At 50.8% G+C, this 19,059-nt stretch overlaps 1 protein-coding gene across 13 annotated transcripts in view; it reads right to left on the reverse strand.

The window, feature by feature from the left end:
- CDH23 (cadherin related 23) overlaps nucleotides 1–19,059 on the reverse strand; it is a 410,879-nt gene that overhangs the window by 21,858 nt on the left and 369,962 nt on the right. For 12 of the 13 annotated variants that reach the window (XR_005986846.1, XR_005986845.1, XR_005986847.1 and 9 more), the window contains 8 exons: nucleotides 11,195–11,416; nucleotides 10,770–10,889; nucleotides 9,926–10,106; nucleotides 4,884–5,017; nucleotides 4,219–4,428; nucleotides 3,590–3,697; nucleotides 2,130–2,232; nucleotides 649–774 (listed from right to left, as the gene is read on the reverse strand). Coding sequence is in view for 9 of the 13 variants with exons in the window: in XM_041749258.1 (XP_041605192.1) it covers nucleotides 649–774; nucleotides 2,130–2,232; nucleotides 3,590–3,697; nucleotides 4,219–4,428; nucleotides 4,884–5,017; nucleotides 9,926–10,106; nucleotides 10,770–10,889; nucleotides 11,195–11,416 (1,204 nt within the window). In the remaining 4 variants the exon portion in view is untranslated. Of the gene's footprint in view, nucleotides 1–648; nucleotides 2,042–2,129; nucleotides 2,233–3,589; nucleotides 3,698–4,218; nucleotides 4,429–4,883; nucleotides 5,018–9,925; nucleotides 10,107–10,769; nucleotides 10,890–11,194; nucleotides 11,417–19,059 lie in introns of all 13 variants that reach the window. The other variant, XR_005986848.1, reaches the window with a different exon arrangement.

Here is a 19,059-nt window from a genome sequence, read left to right on the forward strand (position 1 = left end):
GATAGAGAGACAGGGGCAGGGTAGGGGGAGGAGATGAAAGAGGAGCAGAGAAGACAACGCAGTGACTTTCTTCCCCAGAGGCTCAACAAGCAATGTTTGTGGAGGGCCCTACGGCCAGTTCCCTGTGACTGTCCTCCCCCCAGGTACCCTCTGCAGTGTTCCAGAGTCTTGCCTATGATGAGGGGCCCACAAAGGATCACTGACTTGCTCTGTTGAGACAGGTGCCAACATATCCTTCCCTGTTGTCACCTGTCACCCAGTTGGTCTCCTGTCCAGGACCAGAATGATGGGACATGGTCTCTGGGGAACTTTAGATGTGGTCTGAAGATAGACCTTTGGCTGCTTCCGGTTGACTAGGGGCCTGAGCCTCTGCCCAGGGCATGGGCAGATGGAGGGAGGGGGTTTGCCTGAGAGCTTATACACCAGCGGGTCCCTTATGTTGGCTCCAAGCTTCCTGCTGGGTCCTCCTGCCTGGCCCTAGGGGGCCTAGTCCAGCTGCAAAATGGGGGTTGGGAGGAATGAGGTCCCCACGGAGAGCCTGGATCTAGTGCTGAGAAGCGAGGCCCTAGGTTGAGCAGTGGGTCATTCCCACCCCAGCAGGAAGACTGGAGCCAGGCTGGGAGTATGGGGGTAGCACGGAGGCCTCACCGGTGCTGTTGTCGATGTCAAAGAGGCCACTCTGGGAGCCCAGCAGCTTGTAGGTCACCACAGCGTAGACGTCCAGGTCTGCGTCCAGGGCCAGGATGGGCCCATTGAGCACTGTGAGGGGGGTCCCTGGGCCGGGGGTGGAGAGGGGTCACTGTGGGGCCGACCTGGCCCCCGCCCTCCCCCTCCCCCACCCCTGCCCCGGTGAGCCATGGCTGACGATGGATGAGAGGGAGGGAGGTGAGGTGGACGGGGTGGGGAGGCCCTGGGCCGGGCTGCGGCAGCCTTGGCAGACTGACGCAGATGCCTGGGGAGCAGCCTCAAAGCCCTGCTGGGGAGAAAACACAACAGCCGTGAGCAAGCCCCTCTGGCCCGCCTGGAGCGCGCCTGCCTTCCCAGCAGCCTTTGAGGGTCACTCCATGGGAGGGTCGGGGGCTCCCTGAGTGTGTGGGCCCTGTCTAAGCTATGCACATCCGGCCCCATCTGTCTGCACGTGTGTGCTCAAGACGCTCTTTACAGGCGTCTGGCTGTACCCGGCTAGGAATACGTGACACCCACGTGCGTGCAGGACTCCCATGTCCTCGGTCATGAGTGCACACACACGCGAGCGCCGGCAGGCCAGGGATCCCATGGTTGTGCACCTGTCTGACTCTGCAAGTGGGCACATTTGCACGCGGAGCACACTGTGTAGGCCCCTACCCATGTACCTATGTGTGTCTGTGCATGAGCCAACCCACACCTATGCCTTGACACGGGCACGTACTGGCATATCCATGTGTGAGCGTGCACACAGGCAGGATTGAGAGACGGGGGCGGGGGGGGATGTCCAGCCAGGGAGACAAGGAGCATCTTAGCTCATCTCTTTCTGAGTTAGAATCCAAGCTTCTGGGGCTGGGAGGCTGGAGGAGGGGTGAGGGGGCCTCCCCAGGGGCACAGGAAAAAGGAGATTCTGTTCCTCTGTATAGGGGGAGGCTGGCTAGTGTACTTGTGCAGGGTAAGGGCTAGGCTGGCCTACCTGGGCGCCGTGGCCCCCCTCCTCTGATTATACATGCTCCCTGAGCTTCCAGAAGCCCCTAGGATGCCTTGTATTCCTGGGGTAGGGAGTGGGGTGGGGTGAGCTTACCCCCTTCCTGGGTAGTCTTCATGCCTTAATTGTCCCTCTTGGGGGGGTGGTAATGGGGCTGCTTTCGGATCACTTTGGGGACCAATGATCACAGCTTTCTTTTCCAAGCAGATCTACGGCCTCTTTGGTTGGTCCCCAAGAGGTGTGGCAACCTGGGGCCCACCAGCCCCTCAGAGCTGTGCCCCTTCCTCCCGTCCACACCCTCTGCACCTGCCGGGTCTGTGTTCAGCCATGTGGCGAGGCCGCTTCCCTCGCCAGGCTTCAGCCAGGCCCCTATCAAGTGCAAGGGAGGTCCTCAGGCACCTGGGGCCCAGGTGGTGCCTGGCAGCAGCTGGAGTTCCCAGGGGCGTCTGGCACCTACCAGCGGGAGAGTTCTCCATCACCTCTGCCTGGTAGGTGCTCTCAGTAAAGAGGGGATGGTTGTCATTCTCGTCTGCCAGAAAGATCAGCAGCAAGTCAAAATCCTGAGGGAGGCACAAGGGAAGGATAGGTTATAGGACAGGTTTTAGCAAAAACGCTCCAGTGGAGGGAGGGCTGAGAGGTGGGGGGTCAGGGCACAGAGGTAGACGATTAAAAAGCCCCCACTTGGGGTCCAGACACCTGGGTTCAAGTCCCTGCTGTGCTGCTAGCAGCTCACTTGGTGGCCTTGGGCAAATCATGTCTCCTATCTGGGCCTCAGTTTTCCAGTCTGGCATATGGGAATCCTAACTCCTTGACAGAGGTATGGTGAAGTGACCAGGATGGATGAGAACAGCAGTTAATCCTGTTCCATCTCCTGGCAAGAAAGGACTTCCGGCAGGAAGAGGACTCTTGTTTTCAGACCCTGTAGGCCTGCCTGATGCTCCAGTCTGGGCTCAACCAAACTCTCCCCCGGTGCTGTACCTCACACCTTTCAAAAACCACAGTAGAGTCCTTATCTTAGAACCTCTCCATATCCCTGGATGCCATCCCATTGCAGAGCTGAGCAAACCAAGGCCCAGAGGTGGGGCAGCTATTCAAAGCCACAGGGCAAGCTAGCAGCAGAGTGGGGACTAGCCTCCTGGCTTCCCGATTCCCTCCCCCAGGGCTGCTGCTTCCAGGATGACCCAGCCCTCCTCCAGCACAGGCAGGTGAGGGGGAGCTGAGAGCCGGGGAGAAGAGGAGGAGGCAGGAAGTGAGAGATGGAAGAAAGGAGAGGAACACAGATGAGGGGCTTATACAGATGGGGGAGCCGAGGCCCAGAACGGGCAGTGAGTCATGCAGCTTGTCAGAAACAGAGCTGAGAGGAGCCAGACCCAAGGGCTCTTGGCCAGGGCTCTGCCCCAGACCTCATGCGCTGGGGATAGAGGGTTGACTCTTACTCCCAAAGGGACTGCTTTGCAATACCCACCTCCTCTTAGCAAAGACATCCAACTTTCTTGGCTTTTGAGGGAAAGCCACCTGGAAAACGCAACCCTTTCAGAACCCAGAGTATGTGTTTGTGAGTGTATGCAGGTCTGTATGCACACACAGCTGTGGCGTGTGCTCAAGTGTCAGTGGTTTGGGGAGAAAAGATGACAGCTTGTGTTCATTGAGTGTTTGCCATGTGCCAAGCACACTGTTGACGACTATCTAGATATTGGCTCCTTCAAGTCCTTTCTAAAACTTTGGGGTAGGGGTGGTCTTTATTTTGCAGAAGAGAAGAAAAATGGGGCAGGAGAGAAATGTGTCAAGCCGCACACTCAGTGACAGGGAGAACTGGGATTTGAACTGGGCACTTGCTCACTCTGAAGCCTGTGCATCTAATCCCCAGGCATGCTGCCTGCCACCTCTGGCCTGCTCCCCTGTGTCCTCCAGCCTCACCCTCCTGGCTATGCGTGGGTTCTCCGGGTTGTCCTTCACGGAAATGGTCAGCTTGTACTCTGGGATCCGCTCGCGGTCCAGTGGCCGGTTCACGGTGATGACCCCTGTCTGAGATATGGAAGGCTGGTGAGCTGAGCAGCAACCTGCCCCTCGTTTTGGGCTCTGGTCCACAGATGCCCAGCTGCTTGGCCTGCAACCACAGGGGCAGGTGTGAATTCTCTCCCTAAACTGCCCAAGATCTGGTCGAGAAGGCCATAAAAGGCTGGCAGGGTCTTGCCAGGGCAAGTGATCCACCAATGCCCAGTCTTGCTGTGTGAAAGGGGTGGGCCCCCTGAAGACCCTGTGGGGGCTAGGAGCTGGTAACACCCCAACAGGACAAATGACTTGCTGGTGCATCTTGGAATGAGGCTCTGGCCCCATCTCTGCACACAGCAAGCCTTTGGGGTGACAGGGACCCCAGGGATGGCTCAGCTGGAAATCCAGGATTCCATGCTACCCAGAGACCCCCATGTCCCAGCAGAGGGCAGAGGCTCGAGGAGGAAGGTGAACCAGAAGATGCCCAGACAGCAGAGCAGAAAGCCTCTAGGGCAGGGTCCTCTTCTTCGGACGGAGCCCTGGGGCCTCCGTACCGTGGCATTGATGGAGAAGGCCCGCTCTCGGTTGCCTGCAGTGATGTTGAAGGTGAGGAGCGCATTGCACCCGCTGTCGGCGTCACTGGCCAGGATATGGGTGACGAAGCTGGAGACAGGGCTGTTCTCACTGATGGTGATGTTCATGGGCAGGTTCAGCAGCACGGGGTCGTTGTCATTAATGTCCAGCACTCGAATCCCCACCAGCATCTGGGGCAGATGGGGGAAGAGGAGAAGTGATGGGCTCCAGATGAGGCAGGAGAGCAAGGGGATGGTGATTGCAAAGGAAAGGCGCAGGTGGCCATGGAGGAGGAAGACGGAGGAAGACCAGGATAATGAAAAAGGCATGAGGATGAGAATGAGGAGAAGCAGCAAGCAGAGAGGCAGAGCTGGGGCAGAGGGCAGGGTGCAAATGGCAGCAGGTGGGCATCGGGGCCTGGCCGTCTGGGTGGGGGGAGCTCTGCACGGCCCTGGCTGCCAGGTCCCAGGGAGCCCCGAGAGGCACTGGCAGCTCTGTTAGGGCCCTAAGGGTCAGGACTGGCTCCAGGTCAGCCTGGGGCCTCTCTGGGCGCAAGGGTGGGCATATATATATATACATAGAAATCTCTATGGAGAGTTCAGGGAGCAGTGAAGGTAAGCCACTGGGATGGGGGCCCTGGACTCACCGTGGAGCTGAGTGGGGGCACCCCCCTGTCACGGGCACAGATGGTCAGGTTGTAAAAGGCGATGGTCTCCCGGTCCAGCTCCACATCCTTCCGGACCCGCAGCACCCCCTCCACTGGAGAGATCACAAACTCCCCTGCGTGTTGCCCCGGGGAGGCTGAGTTAGCTGGGACCGGCCGGGAGCTCCGGAAAGCCCTAGCCTCCCCCTGCTTCCTACTACTCGCCCGGTGTGGGGGGGATGGCTGGGTGCGGGGCCTCCTGGACCCCAGCTTCAGAGCCTTGGGGAGCCTGCCAAGGGCTGAGCAGTGCGGGAGTGAGGGGGACAGAGCAGTGCTAGGGGTGCGGGTGCTCACGAGCCTGCTTCTACCCCAGCGTGCCTGAGATGCCGGGCCAGTTCCCTTCCCTGGGCCACGCTCAGGACACAGCACAGGGACTGACCCTAAGTAAGACCATTACGTGGGCAAAAGTGGGGGCCCCTTTTGACCCAGGCACCCTCTCACCACTAGGGATCAGAAACGGGTTAATGAAGGTCTCGGGTACCCCGTAACGTGCCATTCCTTCCAGATACCATGTATTACCCCCAGGGAATGGCTTGCTCTTGATGAGGGACCCCGAGTACGACAGAGCGGAAATGATGGAGGGCAGGGGAGCCCCAGCTGCCCCACGTACAGGCGTGGTCAGAGCCACAGCTGGTGTGTCAACAGGCTCCTGCCAGGCCTGGGGCCACGTCTCGGCCTCTCGTCAGACCTGACTTCTTTCCTTTGATGTACTAGAAAGCCCTCAGCTGGCCCTTTGGCTCTGGTCCTTGTTCCGGCCTGGCCGAGGGGCCCGGATGTCTGGAGTGTCCCCAGCAAGAGCCTCAGGTTCTCGGATTGACCTGGTAGGGACCTCAGAGACCATCCAGGCCCTCACGTCCTTCGGAAAATGAACAGAGAGTCCAGAGAAGGGTGACAACTTGCCTAAGCTCATTCCAGAACCAGTATTCGAAAATCCAGGGCTCCGGGTCTCAGCCCACTGCACGCACAGGGCAGTGGTCTTCCGGACACCGCCATCAGAGCGCACGAGGGTGGGGGGGGGGGGTTGGGAGGGAAGGGTGGGGACAAGGAGCGCGTGGGGGGCAGGGCAGAGGGGAGCCCAGGGGGATAGGAGAAGAGCAGGGGAGGCAAGGGGACTGTCCCCAGGAACTAAGGACAGAGAGGAATGACTTGCTTCACTGTCCCTTTGATGCTTGGGGGCAAAGGCCCAGAGTGGGGCATCAACTTGCTGGTGGACACGCAGCATCTGGGCGTGGGGGCAAGGGTGGAGGCCCGAACCGCCAACAATCTTCTTTGCCTGCTCCTTCCCATCCGGCCTCACCATCCCTGCTCAGCTCCGGTTGCTCTGACTATACTAGCAGCCCTTCTGTGGCCCACCTGCAGCCTCATGGGCTGTACCTCCCTGGATGGGTGAAAGCTATCTGAAGCAGGATTTCCTAAGCCTGACACTTCAAGGGCTCACAAGATCTGGGGATTCCCTTTCTAAGGGGTTTCCCAGCCCTGTCTGGGCCCCTGACCATGTGCCATCAGATGGCATCCAGCCCTGTCTCCAAAGCCAGCCACTGTCTTGAAGGAAGGAAAGGGGTTCGGAGAGCTCAGGGGGGCGGCCTAAGGCCTAAGGCTCTGGGGGCCTAGGCCTGGGCTAGACTCCCATGAAATCAGCTCAAGGACTGAAGATCGGGGAGGTGGGCAGTCCAAGGACCCCACTACAAATTATCCTCAGCAGCTTGCCCCCATTCCACTCCATCTGCACCCTGACTTCACTCCCATGTGCCCTTGGGCATGCTACTGAGCTTTGCCTCGATGTCCCCATATGGAGAATGGGCCAATCAAGAGGTGCCATTGCAGGGTTGCTCTGGGGCTGGACAAAGCTCGGTCCGCCTCATGTGTGCTGGATCTGTGCAGGTCTTGGTATCATTAGGGGGACCTGGAAAGGAAGCCCAGGCAGTGGGGGGCTTTCAAGGAGGATGGGGATGTGCGATAGGTCTGAGGAGTGGGCTTGATTGGGAGGAGCCACTGGAGGTCCTGGGAAGGCCAAGGTAAGAGCCAGGGGCTCAAGGGGATATGGCCTGTTTCCCAGCTATTTCTTGACCATGAGTCCTCTCTGTCAAGCCTAGTGGGGCTTGCAAAAACTATGCCGTGCCTGCTGTGTCCCCCTCCAACAGGAGCCCCTCCAGGCTCAGGCTGCAGTGCTGGGACCTGGGTGGCCCTGGCATGTGCCTTCACCACTGGTGGGGCACTACACTGGCTCTCCACAGAAACAGCCCTGATTTGTAGCATGTCAAGTTTTCAAGGCACCACCATGGTGTCACTGAACCAGGAGGGAGGGGGAGCTGTGTGTGTGTGTGGGGGGTGGAAGCTGCGCCTCGTGGGAGCCAGTCACACCCCGAGCCTTCACTTGTCCATCCTGCAATGGGGCCGTGCTCTGGGATCCTGAAGTTATCTTTGGGTTTGGAACATCTACTCTTCCTTCCTTGGGGAAGCGGATCCCAAGCTTCTGTTACTCCTCTGTGTGTGTGTGTGTGTGTGTGTGTGTGTGTGTGTGGTGCCTCTCTGTCTCCTGCGACACACCCATAAGATCCTAAATTCCTATGGCTGACCATGATCATGTGTAAATTTAACCAGGAGGTTTTGCTCATGACTCCAAAGGCCCATGGCATGGAGGAGTCTGTAGTTTGCTAGGATACTGGTGTGAGCCTGACCCCAAAGCTGGGTGCAGTGGACCCAAAGCTGGGTCCTCACCTGCTCCTGCTGCAGCCTACCACAAGCTGACTGTCATGCCCTCTCTCCGGTTGCTCAGGCCTCTTACCAAGAAGGGACTCAGCTGCCTGCCCAGCGCTCACCTCTCCACGAAGCTTCGGCAGCCCGGTGAACAGGCGCAGGGACACCCGTGCAACCATAAAGCCTCTGTGTTTGTGAGAATAACACAGAAAGTCCCTTGCTCTGCTGGTGTCAGAAGTAGAAGGCACAATGCTTGGCCAGAGAAGGGACTTTTGGAGTGAATGGAATGGAGAGCAAGGCTCCCAGCCTCGCTCTAACAAAGTTTTAGGTTCTTGATTGCAAAGACACCCCAGGTGCTATGTTTGGTCCTTGGACCTCGCGTCCTATCCTTGGGCCAGTCCTTGCCTCTCATCTCAGGCCTTTCCCTGTCTCTATGGTGACAGCTCCCACATACCTGCCTCCAGCAGAGAAGTCTCTCCTGAGGCCCTGGCTTGAGCATCTAACCCCCACCTGTCATCTCTCTCTCTCTCTTTTTTAAGATTTTATTTATTCATGAGAGACAGAGAGAGAGAGAGAGAGAGGCAGAGACACAGGCAGAGGGAGAAGCAGGCTCCATGCAGGGAGCCCAACGTGGGACTCGATCCTGGGCCCCGGGATCACGCCCTGAGCCGAAGGCAGATGCTCAACCGCTGAGCCACCCAGGCGTCCCCCCACCCGACATCTCAAACCTAACGTCACCTCTTCCTCCTCACCTGCTCCTGCTGCAGCCTACCACAAGCTGACTGTCATGCCCTCTCTCCGGTTGCTCAGACCGAAACCCCTCTGTCCTCTTAGACTTTCTCCACATAGCGTAAGTCAGCACATCCTGTTGGTTCCATCTTTGAAAATATACCAGAGCTGTCTACCTGTCACCACCTCTGATGCCACCAGCCTGGTCCCAGCCATACCATCTGCAGCCTGAGTGATTGTAGCAGACTCCCATAGTCTCCCCAATTCTACCCCTTAACCTCAATGGTCTTTTCTGGGCAGAGGAATTAGTGGTCCTGGTAAAATCTAAGTCAAATTATGTACCTCCTCTGCTCCAAGCTCTCCCATGGTTCCCATATCACTCGGAGCTAAAGCCAGGTCCTCATCATGCTCCGTGGGGCTCAAGACGTCTGGCGCTACCACCTCTCTGACCTCATCCCTTCCTGCTCTTCTTCTCGCTCGACTTCACAGCAGCATCAGGGCCCTTATATTCCTCTGTGAACATGGCAGGGCATGCTCTGGCCTCAGGGCCTTTGCACCTGCTGTTCTCTCTGCCTGGAATGGTCTTCCCCAGATGTCCACATGACCCACTCCTCCTTCCTTCAGGTCTTTGCTCAAATGTCACCTCCTTGGACAGGTCCTCCCTGTGTACCCTAAAATCACAGCTTTTGCTTGGCCCCCCCTGTCTCCTGGCTTCATGTTTCTCCATAGCACTTAGCACCTCCCAGTATTCTAAGTTAACTACTCAATCACTTATGTTCATCCCCTGAGTCTTCTGACTGGAACACATGCTCTCTAAGGGCAGGGACTTGTGTCTGTTTTGTACTGTTCTGCATCCTCAGCACCTGGAACATGACTGGCATATGGTAGGTGATCAATAGATATTTATGGCATGATCCATTAAGAATCAGGATGTTTCATAGAGATTTGGATTTCTAGCTTTTGTTTTGAAGATAGGAAGACCTAGCTCCTCTGGGCCAACATTTTGACATAGCCACGCTTGCAGGAGCTGAGCTGGGGCCGTCACAGGCTCCATTGCTCCCTGCTATCTTGCCTGACCCTCCTCCCCCATGTGTGTCCCCTGCCTGACACCGGCAGGACTTTGAGTTTGGAATTCCTCCTCCAGGCCAACCCTCCTCTTCAACGGAGGACAGCCACTGACGTAGCTGTGAAGGCTATTCATGGTAACAAGATATGCAGAAAAATCCAGGTGCTAAATGCATCCGGAGGGTTCTGAAAGTTTGGGGCAAGGATATTCATCCTCCCTCCACCCTGGAGTCTTTCTTCTGGGTGTGACGCAGGGGCATTTTCTATCTGATTCTCAAAGGGGCCTTTCTGATCCTCCAAGGCTCCCAGTCTCAGATCTCAGAATGTTCTCACATATCCCTGTGAAGAAGGGGAGGGGTGGGAGAAGAGTATACCCATCACCTTATGGGTGGGGAAACTGAGGCCCAGAGAGCTCAAGGCCACTGCTCCTAAGTGGTGTAGAGGAGAGGCCCCGGGTTGTGCTGCCCTCCGCGCCCAGCTCAGGCCCCACTCACCCAGAGGGTCTCCATCCACGATGCTATATTCCACTTGCCCGTTGGGGCCTGAGTCCTGGTCGTGGGCCAAGAAGGTCCATACTCGGGGCCCTGGCTGGCCCTCGGTGACGTCAAATGGCCCCTCGTAGTCTCGGGGGAAGGTGGGCACATTGTCATTGATGTCATTCACGTTCACAAGCACCTGAGATGGTGGACAAGCTTAGCGGGGGCTGTATCCCACTTGCCCTGAGCTGAGCCCAGTTCCCTCATCTATAAAGTGGGTCTGATAATCCTGTCTCATGGAGCGGATGCAAGAATCCCCAGGGATCATGGATAGGGAGGGCCTTTCAAGCTATGCCTGTGGATAGGTTATTGCCATTGTCAGAGCCTTTTTATGGGCATCATCATATTATTATTAATAATAATGCTACAAACTTCTATTATTGCTGCACAACGGTTATTTCTCATCGGCTCCTCCCACACCCTGACAAGCCTTTACTATCTCCCTTTCATGGAGGAGGAAAGTGAAGCTCGGGCTGGGTAACAGACTTGCCTAGTCACACAGCTAGGAAGTGGAAGAGCAGGGATCTGAGCTTCTGTTGGTTTGACCAGAGTTTGTGCTCTTCCCATGAGGGGGAGAAAGGCAGGCATCACTATCTGTCTGATAGATGCAGCCACACAGAGAGGTTCAGCAACCTCCTCAAAGTCACACAGCAAGTGTTGCTGAGCTGCCAAGACCAGATCAGGGCTCTTGGATTTAGGTGCTTGTCCTGGACAATCTTTCCCTATTACCTTTCCCTGTTAGAGCTTTCTGAACCCTGTCCTCCCCCATGTTGAGGCTATGTCCCATCTCCCACCCACCCACCGTGGTGGTAGAGGTGAGGCGGTGTGACACGATGGGGCACTGGTCTGTGGCAGTGACAATCAGAGTGTAGCGGCCATGGCTAATCTCGTAGTCCAGCTCCTTGGCAGCACTGATGATGCCCTGGGGGATAAGAGAGGGGACAAGTGTGGATCAATGGGTGGTGGGTGTGGGGTGCCCCAGGAACCAGTTTCTTCAGGGGGTCCTCTCAGACCACCCCAGGAGATGTGCTCTGGCATCCCGATCATGATGGGGAGCCTCTGTTGCCATCCCATCCAAGCTTTGCATCCTTCTGCACTGGCTGCCCCCATACTTTCCCCTCATACTCCATCTTTGCCCTGCTCCCACCTCCCATGATGCCATTGAGGTCCCTTCCAATCCCCTTAGCCAGCTGAGCCTCCTCCTAAACCCCACCATCAGCTGCTGACCGTGTGTCTGTCGATATGGAAGGTGTTGATGATGTTGCCTGCAACAATGGCGTAGTTAACTGTGCCATTGGGCCCCTCGTCCAGATCTAGTGCCTTGATGGTGATGAGGCTTGCGTTGATTGTGTCTGGGCCCTCGTCCAGTAAGATCTCATAGTAGGGCTGCTGGAACACTGGTGCATTATCATTCTCGTCCACGATGGTCACGTACACGTGTGTGGTGGCCTGTGAAGAAGAGTGTGGTCAGGTTCCTTGGTCAGCTGTCTAGAGGGACTGAAGTGCAGACAGCTGGATGTTCTCCTAGGCTGGGATCACTCAGCGTGATCCAATATGGTGAGACAAAGAGAGAAGAATGAGAATGTGGGCAGTCATAGGCTAGTAGGGGAGGAAATCACAGAGGCTCCTCCAAAAGCCAAGCTAGGTAACTGTTTAGGTCCGAGATGGCACTGCCATCCCCACTCCTTTACCTCTGCCTGTGGCAGACATTACTAATCAACCGTGGCACTGCGGAAGCTAGATGCAACCTCATGATCCTTGTCAGCACAGCAACCTAGCGATTAAAATTAGCACAGGAGATGAACCTCAGTCACTACCCTCGGGCCACAGTTTCGGTTGGGTTGGGGCCTTACTGACCCTGGGCCTCTTGCCAGATCACCAAAGGCAAGGATGTCATATTCTCAGCCCAACACAGTAATAAGCTTCACCCACTATTCATGGAAATGGAAGAAATACCTATTTTTGGCATTTTTAAGAGGCAAGACACTGGGTTTGGGGCAATTAAATGGCAGGATTTGTTGAACCGTGAAAAATAAAGCTCAGAGAACATGACTTCACTGCAGCAACATTTTCTGCCACATGTTCTCCTGCAACTGGCCATTTCTGGCTGATGCTTGGTTTAATCAGACCACATGAAATATCCAGCCAGTTGGAACTCGGTGATTAGCACTCAAGAACCATAGAGACATGACTGAGGTGCACTTTACAAGCAGAGTGGATAAATGGGAGAAGGAAATGAGCTCTGTGCTGGTATTCTCTGTCCCTCGTGCTGTGCCCCTGCCATTCTCTGCTTCTCCACCTGGGAGGACATCCCCTGTGGACTGCCTCATCTGGGCTCCCTTCCCATCTGGCTTCCAGATGGGGTTTACCAACAGGAGGTCCTAGCAGAAGCCAGGAGGAAGGGAGAAAGAAAGGTGGGGGCATTTCTTTCACACTCCTTCCTTTCCTCACTATAGTTGTGCCAGGGGTTGTATTTCTCCTGCTGGATGGCCCTTCTTCCATGGCTCCAGCTCTCGCTGGGCTCATGCCACCTCACCTCCTCTTATTGTCCTTTTGGATGTGTGGGTGGTAATGGCTTCCTGCAGTTGCTGCTCTATGGGTGCTTCACCAATCCTCTGTAAACAGTCCCCTCATTAAACTCTCTTCAGCTGAGCCCTGAGTGTGCCATCTGTTTCCTGCCAGGACCTTGACTAAGACAAACCATAATTAGCGACTAATATTAGATAATAAGGTTATAATAACTGCAAAGATGTCTGGGTAGAGGGAATATGACTACTAGCCCATGGCCAAATGGCCAAAGCCACAGAACAGAAAACAAGTGATATAAAAAGCTGGATGCAAAAAAAAAAAAAAAAAAAAAAATAAAAAAGCTGGATGCAGACAGCTTGTGCGTATCTTTTTCTTGGGGCTTTGGAACTCAGCTTGGGTGGTTCTGGAATCATCTCCAGAGGGATAGATGGGCAGAAGATGTAGAACCAAGAAGACTTTCACTGCCCCTGAGGAGGCAGTGAGTCCACTGAGTTGAAGCTGTAGATCTTGGAGGGGTGGGCATTAGGTGGTTGCTAAAGTTGTTTCCAAAGCAGGTAGGGCTGACACCCTTGAGATGGAGCTCTGTGACCCTGGGCATATTACATTTCCTTTTTGGACTTTTTCTGTTAATAAGGAACCTGACTTGATAGTTACAGTTCCTTCTAGCTCAAACTTCCTGGGATTCTGGTCTGTGGTCATTAGTCACATGGACTAAATCCCACTACCAGGGAGGCATTCTTCTGGGTCTTAGGATCTCAATGAATCTTTATTAAAACAATAATCACACAGAGAGGGGAAATGCATTATTTTAACATTTCTCAAAATTTTCTACCAGGGTAGAGAAGGAACTCGCATAAACTAAGAAGAATACTCTGAAGTGTCTTAAGAAGGAAATATCTGGGATCCCTGGGTGGCGCAGCGGTTTGGCGCCTGCCTTTGGCCCAGGGCGCGATCCTGGAGACCCCGGATCGAATCCCACATCAGGCTCCCGGTGCATGGAGCCTGCTTCTTCCTCCGCCTGTGTCTCTGCCTCTCTCTCTCTCTCTCTCTCTGTGACTATCATAAATAATAATAATAAAAAAAAAGTTTAGTTCTATTTAAAAAAAAAAAAAGAAGGAAATATCTTCGAAATCTCTCATGTTATCTTTGAATCCTCATATGGATTTTATCTTTTCCATAATGTGTTTGTGTTCGTTTTTATTAAAAATGGTGGTGGGGATTTATTCCCCCAACAAAATGCATGTGCATGTGTGCACATGTGTGCACACATACACATATGAAACACATACACACACATATAAAATACACACGTGTGCATTGCGCACCCCTCCCCCCCATATATATATATATATGCATATATATATATAGCAAATGTTAACAGACATAAAGGGAGAAATGGACAGTAGTATAATAATAGTATAGGACTTTAATGCCCCACTTGCATCAATGGATAGGTTATCCAGACAGAAAATCAATATGGAAATATTGGCCTTCAATGACATATTAGACCAGATGGGCTTAATAGATATATACAGAACATCTCATCCCCCTACTACAGAATACACATTCTTTTTAAATGCACATGGAACAATCTCCAGGATAGATCACATGTTAGGCCATAAAACAAGTCTTAATAAATTAAGAACATTGAAATCATATCAAGCATCTTTTCTGACCGTGGTGGTATAAAACTAGAAATCAATTCTAAGAAGAAAACTTAAAAATAAAACACAAATATATAAAGGTTAAACAACATGTTACTAAACAACCAATGGGTCAAGGAAGAAATCAAAGAAAAAATAAATACCTTGAGATGAATGAAAATGAAAACACAACTTTCTAAAATCTATGGGATAAAGCAAAAAAAAAATTATAAGAGGAAAGATCATAGTGATACAGGTATACCTCAAGAAACAAGAAAAAATCCCAAATAAATGATTTAACGTTATACCTAAAGGGACTAGAAAAAGAAGAACAATCAAAGGCCAAAGTTAGTAAAAGGAAGAAATAAAGATCAGAGTGGCAATAAACAGATAAAGACTAAAAAAATAGTAAGGTCAATGAAATTAAAAACTAGAAACATGTAATATTCTGAGATGGAATTATGAAGAAATAGAAAATCTCAATAGACTGATTACAAGTAATAAATTTAATCAGTAATTTAAAAACTCTTCCCAAAACAAAAGTCCAGCACCAGGCAGCTTTGCAGGCAAATTCTGCCAAATATTTAAAGAAGTGTTGGTAGTTATCCTTCTCAAATTACTCTAAAAAGTTGAAGAGGAAAGAATGCTTCCAAACTCATTTTCTGAGGCTGATACCAAAACCAGGCAAAGACACCATGAAAAAAGAAAATTACTAGCCAATATTCCTGATGAACATAGACACAAAAATCCTCAACAACTAGCAAACTGAATTCAACAATACACTAAAAAGATTACACACCATAATCAAATGGCACTTATTCCAGGGATGTGAGAATGGTTCAACAACCACAGAGCAATCGACTTGATACAGTATGTTAGCAAAATGAAGGATAGAAATCATATGATAATCTTGATGGATGCAAAAAGAGCATCTGACAAAATTCAACATCCATTGAGGATAGAAACTCTAAACAAAATTATATAGAAGGAACATACTTCATCACAATAAAGGCTATATATGACAAACCCACAGCTAACATCATCAATGGTGAAAAGCTAAAAGCTTTTCCTCTAAGATCAGAAATAAGACAAGGATGTTCACTCCTACCACTTTTATTCAATATTGGAAGTCTTAGCCACAGCAATTAGACAAGAAAAAGAAATAAAAAGCATCCAAATTAGGAATGGAAGAAGTAAAACTGTTATTATTTGCAGATGACAAGCTACTATATATAGAAAACCCCAAAGACTCCACCAAAAAAACTATTAGAACTTGATAAATGAATTCAATAAAGTCACAGGATACAAAACTGACATATATGAATTGACTATTTCTGTGCACTAATAACAAGCTATCAGAAAGAGAAATTAAGAAATTCCATTTATAATTACATCATAAAGAATAAAATACCTGAGAATACTCTGTACTCTGGAAACTGGAAGACAGTGAAAGGAATTGAAGATGACACACACAAAAATGGAAAGATATATGCGATGCTTATGGGTTGTAAGAATCAATATTGTCAAAATGTCCATAATACCCAAATGAATCTACAGGTTCAATGCAATCTCTATCAAAATACCAAAGGCATTTTTCCCAGAACTAGAACAAAGAATCCTAAAATGTATACGAAACCACAAAAGACCCCAAATAGCCAAAGCAATCTTGAGAAAGAACGAAGCCGGCAAGATCATGACTCCTGGTTTCATGACTCCTGGTTTCAAACTATACTACAAAGCCACAGTAATCATAATAGTGTGGAACTGACACAAAAACAGACATACAGATCAATAGAATAAAACAGAGAAAAAAACCCCTAGGCATATATGGTCAATTAATCTATGACAAAGGAGGCAAAAATATATAATGGGAACAAATTTAAAATGTATTAAAGACTTAAATGTAAGACCTGAACCACAAAATTCCTAGAAGAAAACATAGGTAGCGAGCTCTTTGATATCAGTCTTAGCAATATTTTTGGCTCACTTTCTCCAGTCAAGGGCAACAAAGGAAGCTTTTGCATGCAAACCATCAACAAAACAAAAGGCAACTACTAAATGGGAGAAGATCATTGCAAATTATACATCCAATATGGGATTAATATCTAAAATATATATAAAAAACTTACACAACAAATAACTCAATTAAAAAATGGACAGAGGGCTTGAATAGACATTTTTTCCAAAGAAGACCTGCTGATGGCCAATAGCAGATGAAAATGCTATATGAAAATATGCTCAACATCACTTGTCACCAGGGAAATACAGATCAAAATCACAATGACATATCACCTCATAACTGTCAGATTGGCTATTATTAAAAAGACAAAAAAGATCACAAGTGTTCTAGATCAATGGAAAAGAACAGAAATCCTGGAAATAAAACCACAATTATATGGTCAATTAATCTTCAACAAAGCAGGAAAGAATATTCAATGGGAGAAAGACAGTCTCTTCAAAAAATGATGTTGGGAAAACTGGACAGCTACATGCAAAAGAATAAAACTAGACCACTTTTGGGGCCCCTGGATGGCTGTTGGTTAGGTGTCTGCCTTTGGCTCAGGTCGTGATCCCGGGATCCTGGCATTGAGTCCCTCACAAGCTTCCTGTCCAGTGGAAGTCGGCTTCTCCCTCTCCCTCTGATCATGCTCTCTCTCTCTCTTTCTCTCTCTGTCCCAAATAAATAAAATCTTAAAAAAAAAAGAGAGAGACTGGACCACTTTTTTACACCATACACAAAAATTCAAAATGGATGAAATATCTAAATGTGAGACCTGAAACCATAAAGAACCTAAAAGAGAACATAGGCAATCGTGTGTCTCACATGAGCCACAGCAACATTTTTCTAGATACGTCCCCTGAGGGAAGAAAATGAAAGCAAAAATAAGCTACTGAGCTACATCAAAACAAAAGCTTCTGCACAGTGAAGGAAACAATCAACAAAACTAAAAGGCAACCTATAGAATGGGAGAAGATATTTGCAAATGACATACCGATGAAGGGTTAGTGTCCAAAATATACAAAGAACCTAATTCAACACTCCCACAACAAATAATCCAATTAAGAAATGGGCAAGAGAAAGGAACAGACATTTCTCCAAAGAAGACCGCCAAATGGCCAACAGACACATGGAAAGATGCTCAATACCTCTCATCAGCAGGGAAATGCAAATCAAAGGAACCATTGTGCATTGTTGGTGGGAATGCAAACTGTGGGAAATAGTATGGAGGTTCCTCAAAAAGTTAAAAATAGGACTATCCTATGACCCAGTAATTGCACTACTGGGTATTTACCCCCAAAATACAGAAACGCTAATTCCAAGGGATACATGCATTTTTGCAGTATTGACAATAGGCAAATTATGGAAGCAACCCAGGTGTTCACGGACAGGTGAACGGATGAAGAAGATGTGGTGTATCTATACAATGGAATGTTAGCCATAAAAGAATGAAATCTTGCCATTGGGAAAACACGGGTGGATCTAGAGAATATTGTGCTTAGTGAAATAAGTCAGATGAAGAAAGAAAAATACTGTATGACTTCATTTATATGTAGAATAAAAAACACAAATGAACAAACAAATAAAAGGTGAAAAAAGTAAAGGGGACTAGGAAGGGGTACAAGCTTCCACTTACAAAATAAATAAACCATGGGGATGAAAAGTATGGTGTAGGGAATACAGCCAATAGTACTGTAAAAACTCTGTATGGTGAGTAGACTTATCATGGGGATTACTTCATATCGTATAAAATATCGATTCACTACTGTGATAGACACTTGAAACCAATAGAACATTGTTATGTCAATTATATGTCAATGAAGGGTGGATGCCTCCAGTGTTTGAGAAAAAAAATGGCCATATAGGAAGGCTGCTGTGTTCATCTCATGGTTCTGCATGGGCCTGGATGCAGCTATGAGCACTCTTCACCTGCCAGGAGCCCAGCGTGGAGTCCTCCTGAGGTACCAGCAGAGCCTGAGGGCACCACCTCACCCAGCAGGGGCTTCTTTCCAGCCTCACTGATGGGAGCAGGAGTGCTGGCCTTTCCCACTTCCCCAGACTCCCAGAAGTAGGTCTAACCATCACGCAGGTTGCAGGGGTTACCCCCCAGAGCCCCCTTCTTTCTGCGACCCGGCCTGAGGGTAGGAGGGAAGGGGAGGGGTCTGACTTTCTGCAGTCTCTGGAGTAAGGAGGAAGTCAGTGCCCCAAAGGCCCTCTCAGCTGGGTCCTTCCTGCCCTGGCACTGAAGAAACAGTGCTTGAGGTTTCTGGACCATGCCCACACCTTAGGCAATGCCTGTGTCTCACTCTGATGCAAGCCCAGGAGGCACACCAGTGGGCAGTGTGGTGGGGAAGAAGGAAGTGGAAGGAAGCCCCACTGGGCCCCCAATCAGGTGTTCTGGCTCATGGGGGGAGGGGATGGCTGGGTAGTTGCTTCCTTCCTGCTAATCCCGGATCTGCACTCTTTATCCACCTTCTAGGCCTTGGGGCAGAAGGAGTCTGGTCTCAAGGGTGGCCTGGGTGAGGCCAGGCCAGGAAGGGATACAAGGAGAAAGGTCAGGTGCTCTAGAGTCTCACCCTTCAGTGACCCCACCTCGTGTCTGTCCAAGGCTGGCCAGGGCGGGAAGAGGGCCCAGTCTCCACCTGATTTTACCTGGCTTTCTACCTCCTGGGGGTGGAAGAGCTCACACTCTGCCAGCAGGAAAGGCCCTGGGCTGTTTCCCAAAGTGGAGTCACAAGGTCAGGATCGTGATGAAGTACCCACTTATGTCCTGGTGGTCCCCTGGGCTTCCATCTCAGGGGGACTGGGCCCAGGCATTGTCACCTAGTACTAAAAGCCTTTCCTCTGTATCACTTTTCTGCCCCAGGACCGAGCTTCCAGGAGAGCCTCTAACCAGGATGAGGTCAGCCATGGGGCACCCC

Source organism: Vulpes lagopus, chromosome 3 (assembly GCF_018345385.1).
Source record: "Vulpes lagopus strain Blue_001 chromosome 3, ASM1834538v1, whole genome shotgun sequence".
NCBI lineage: Eukaryota > Metazoa > Chordata > Mammalia > Carnivora > Canidae > Vulpes > Vulpes lagopus.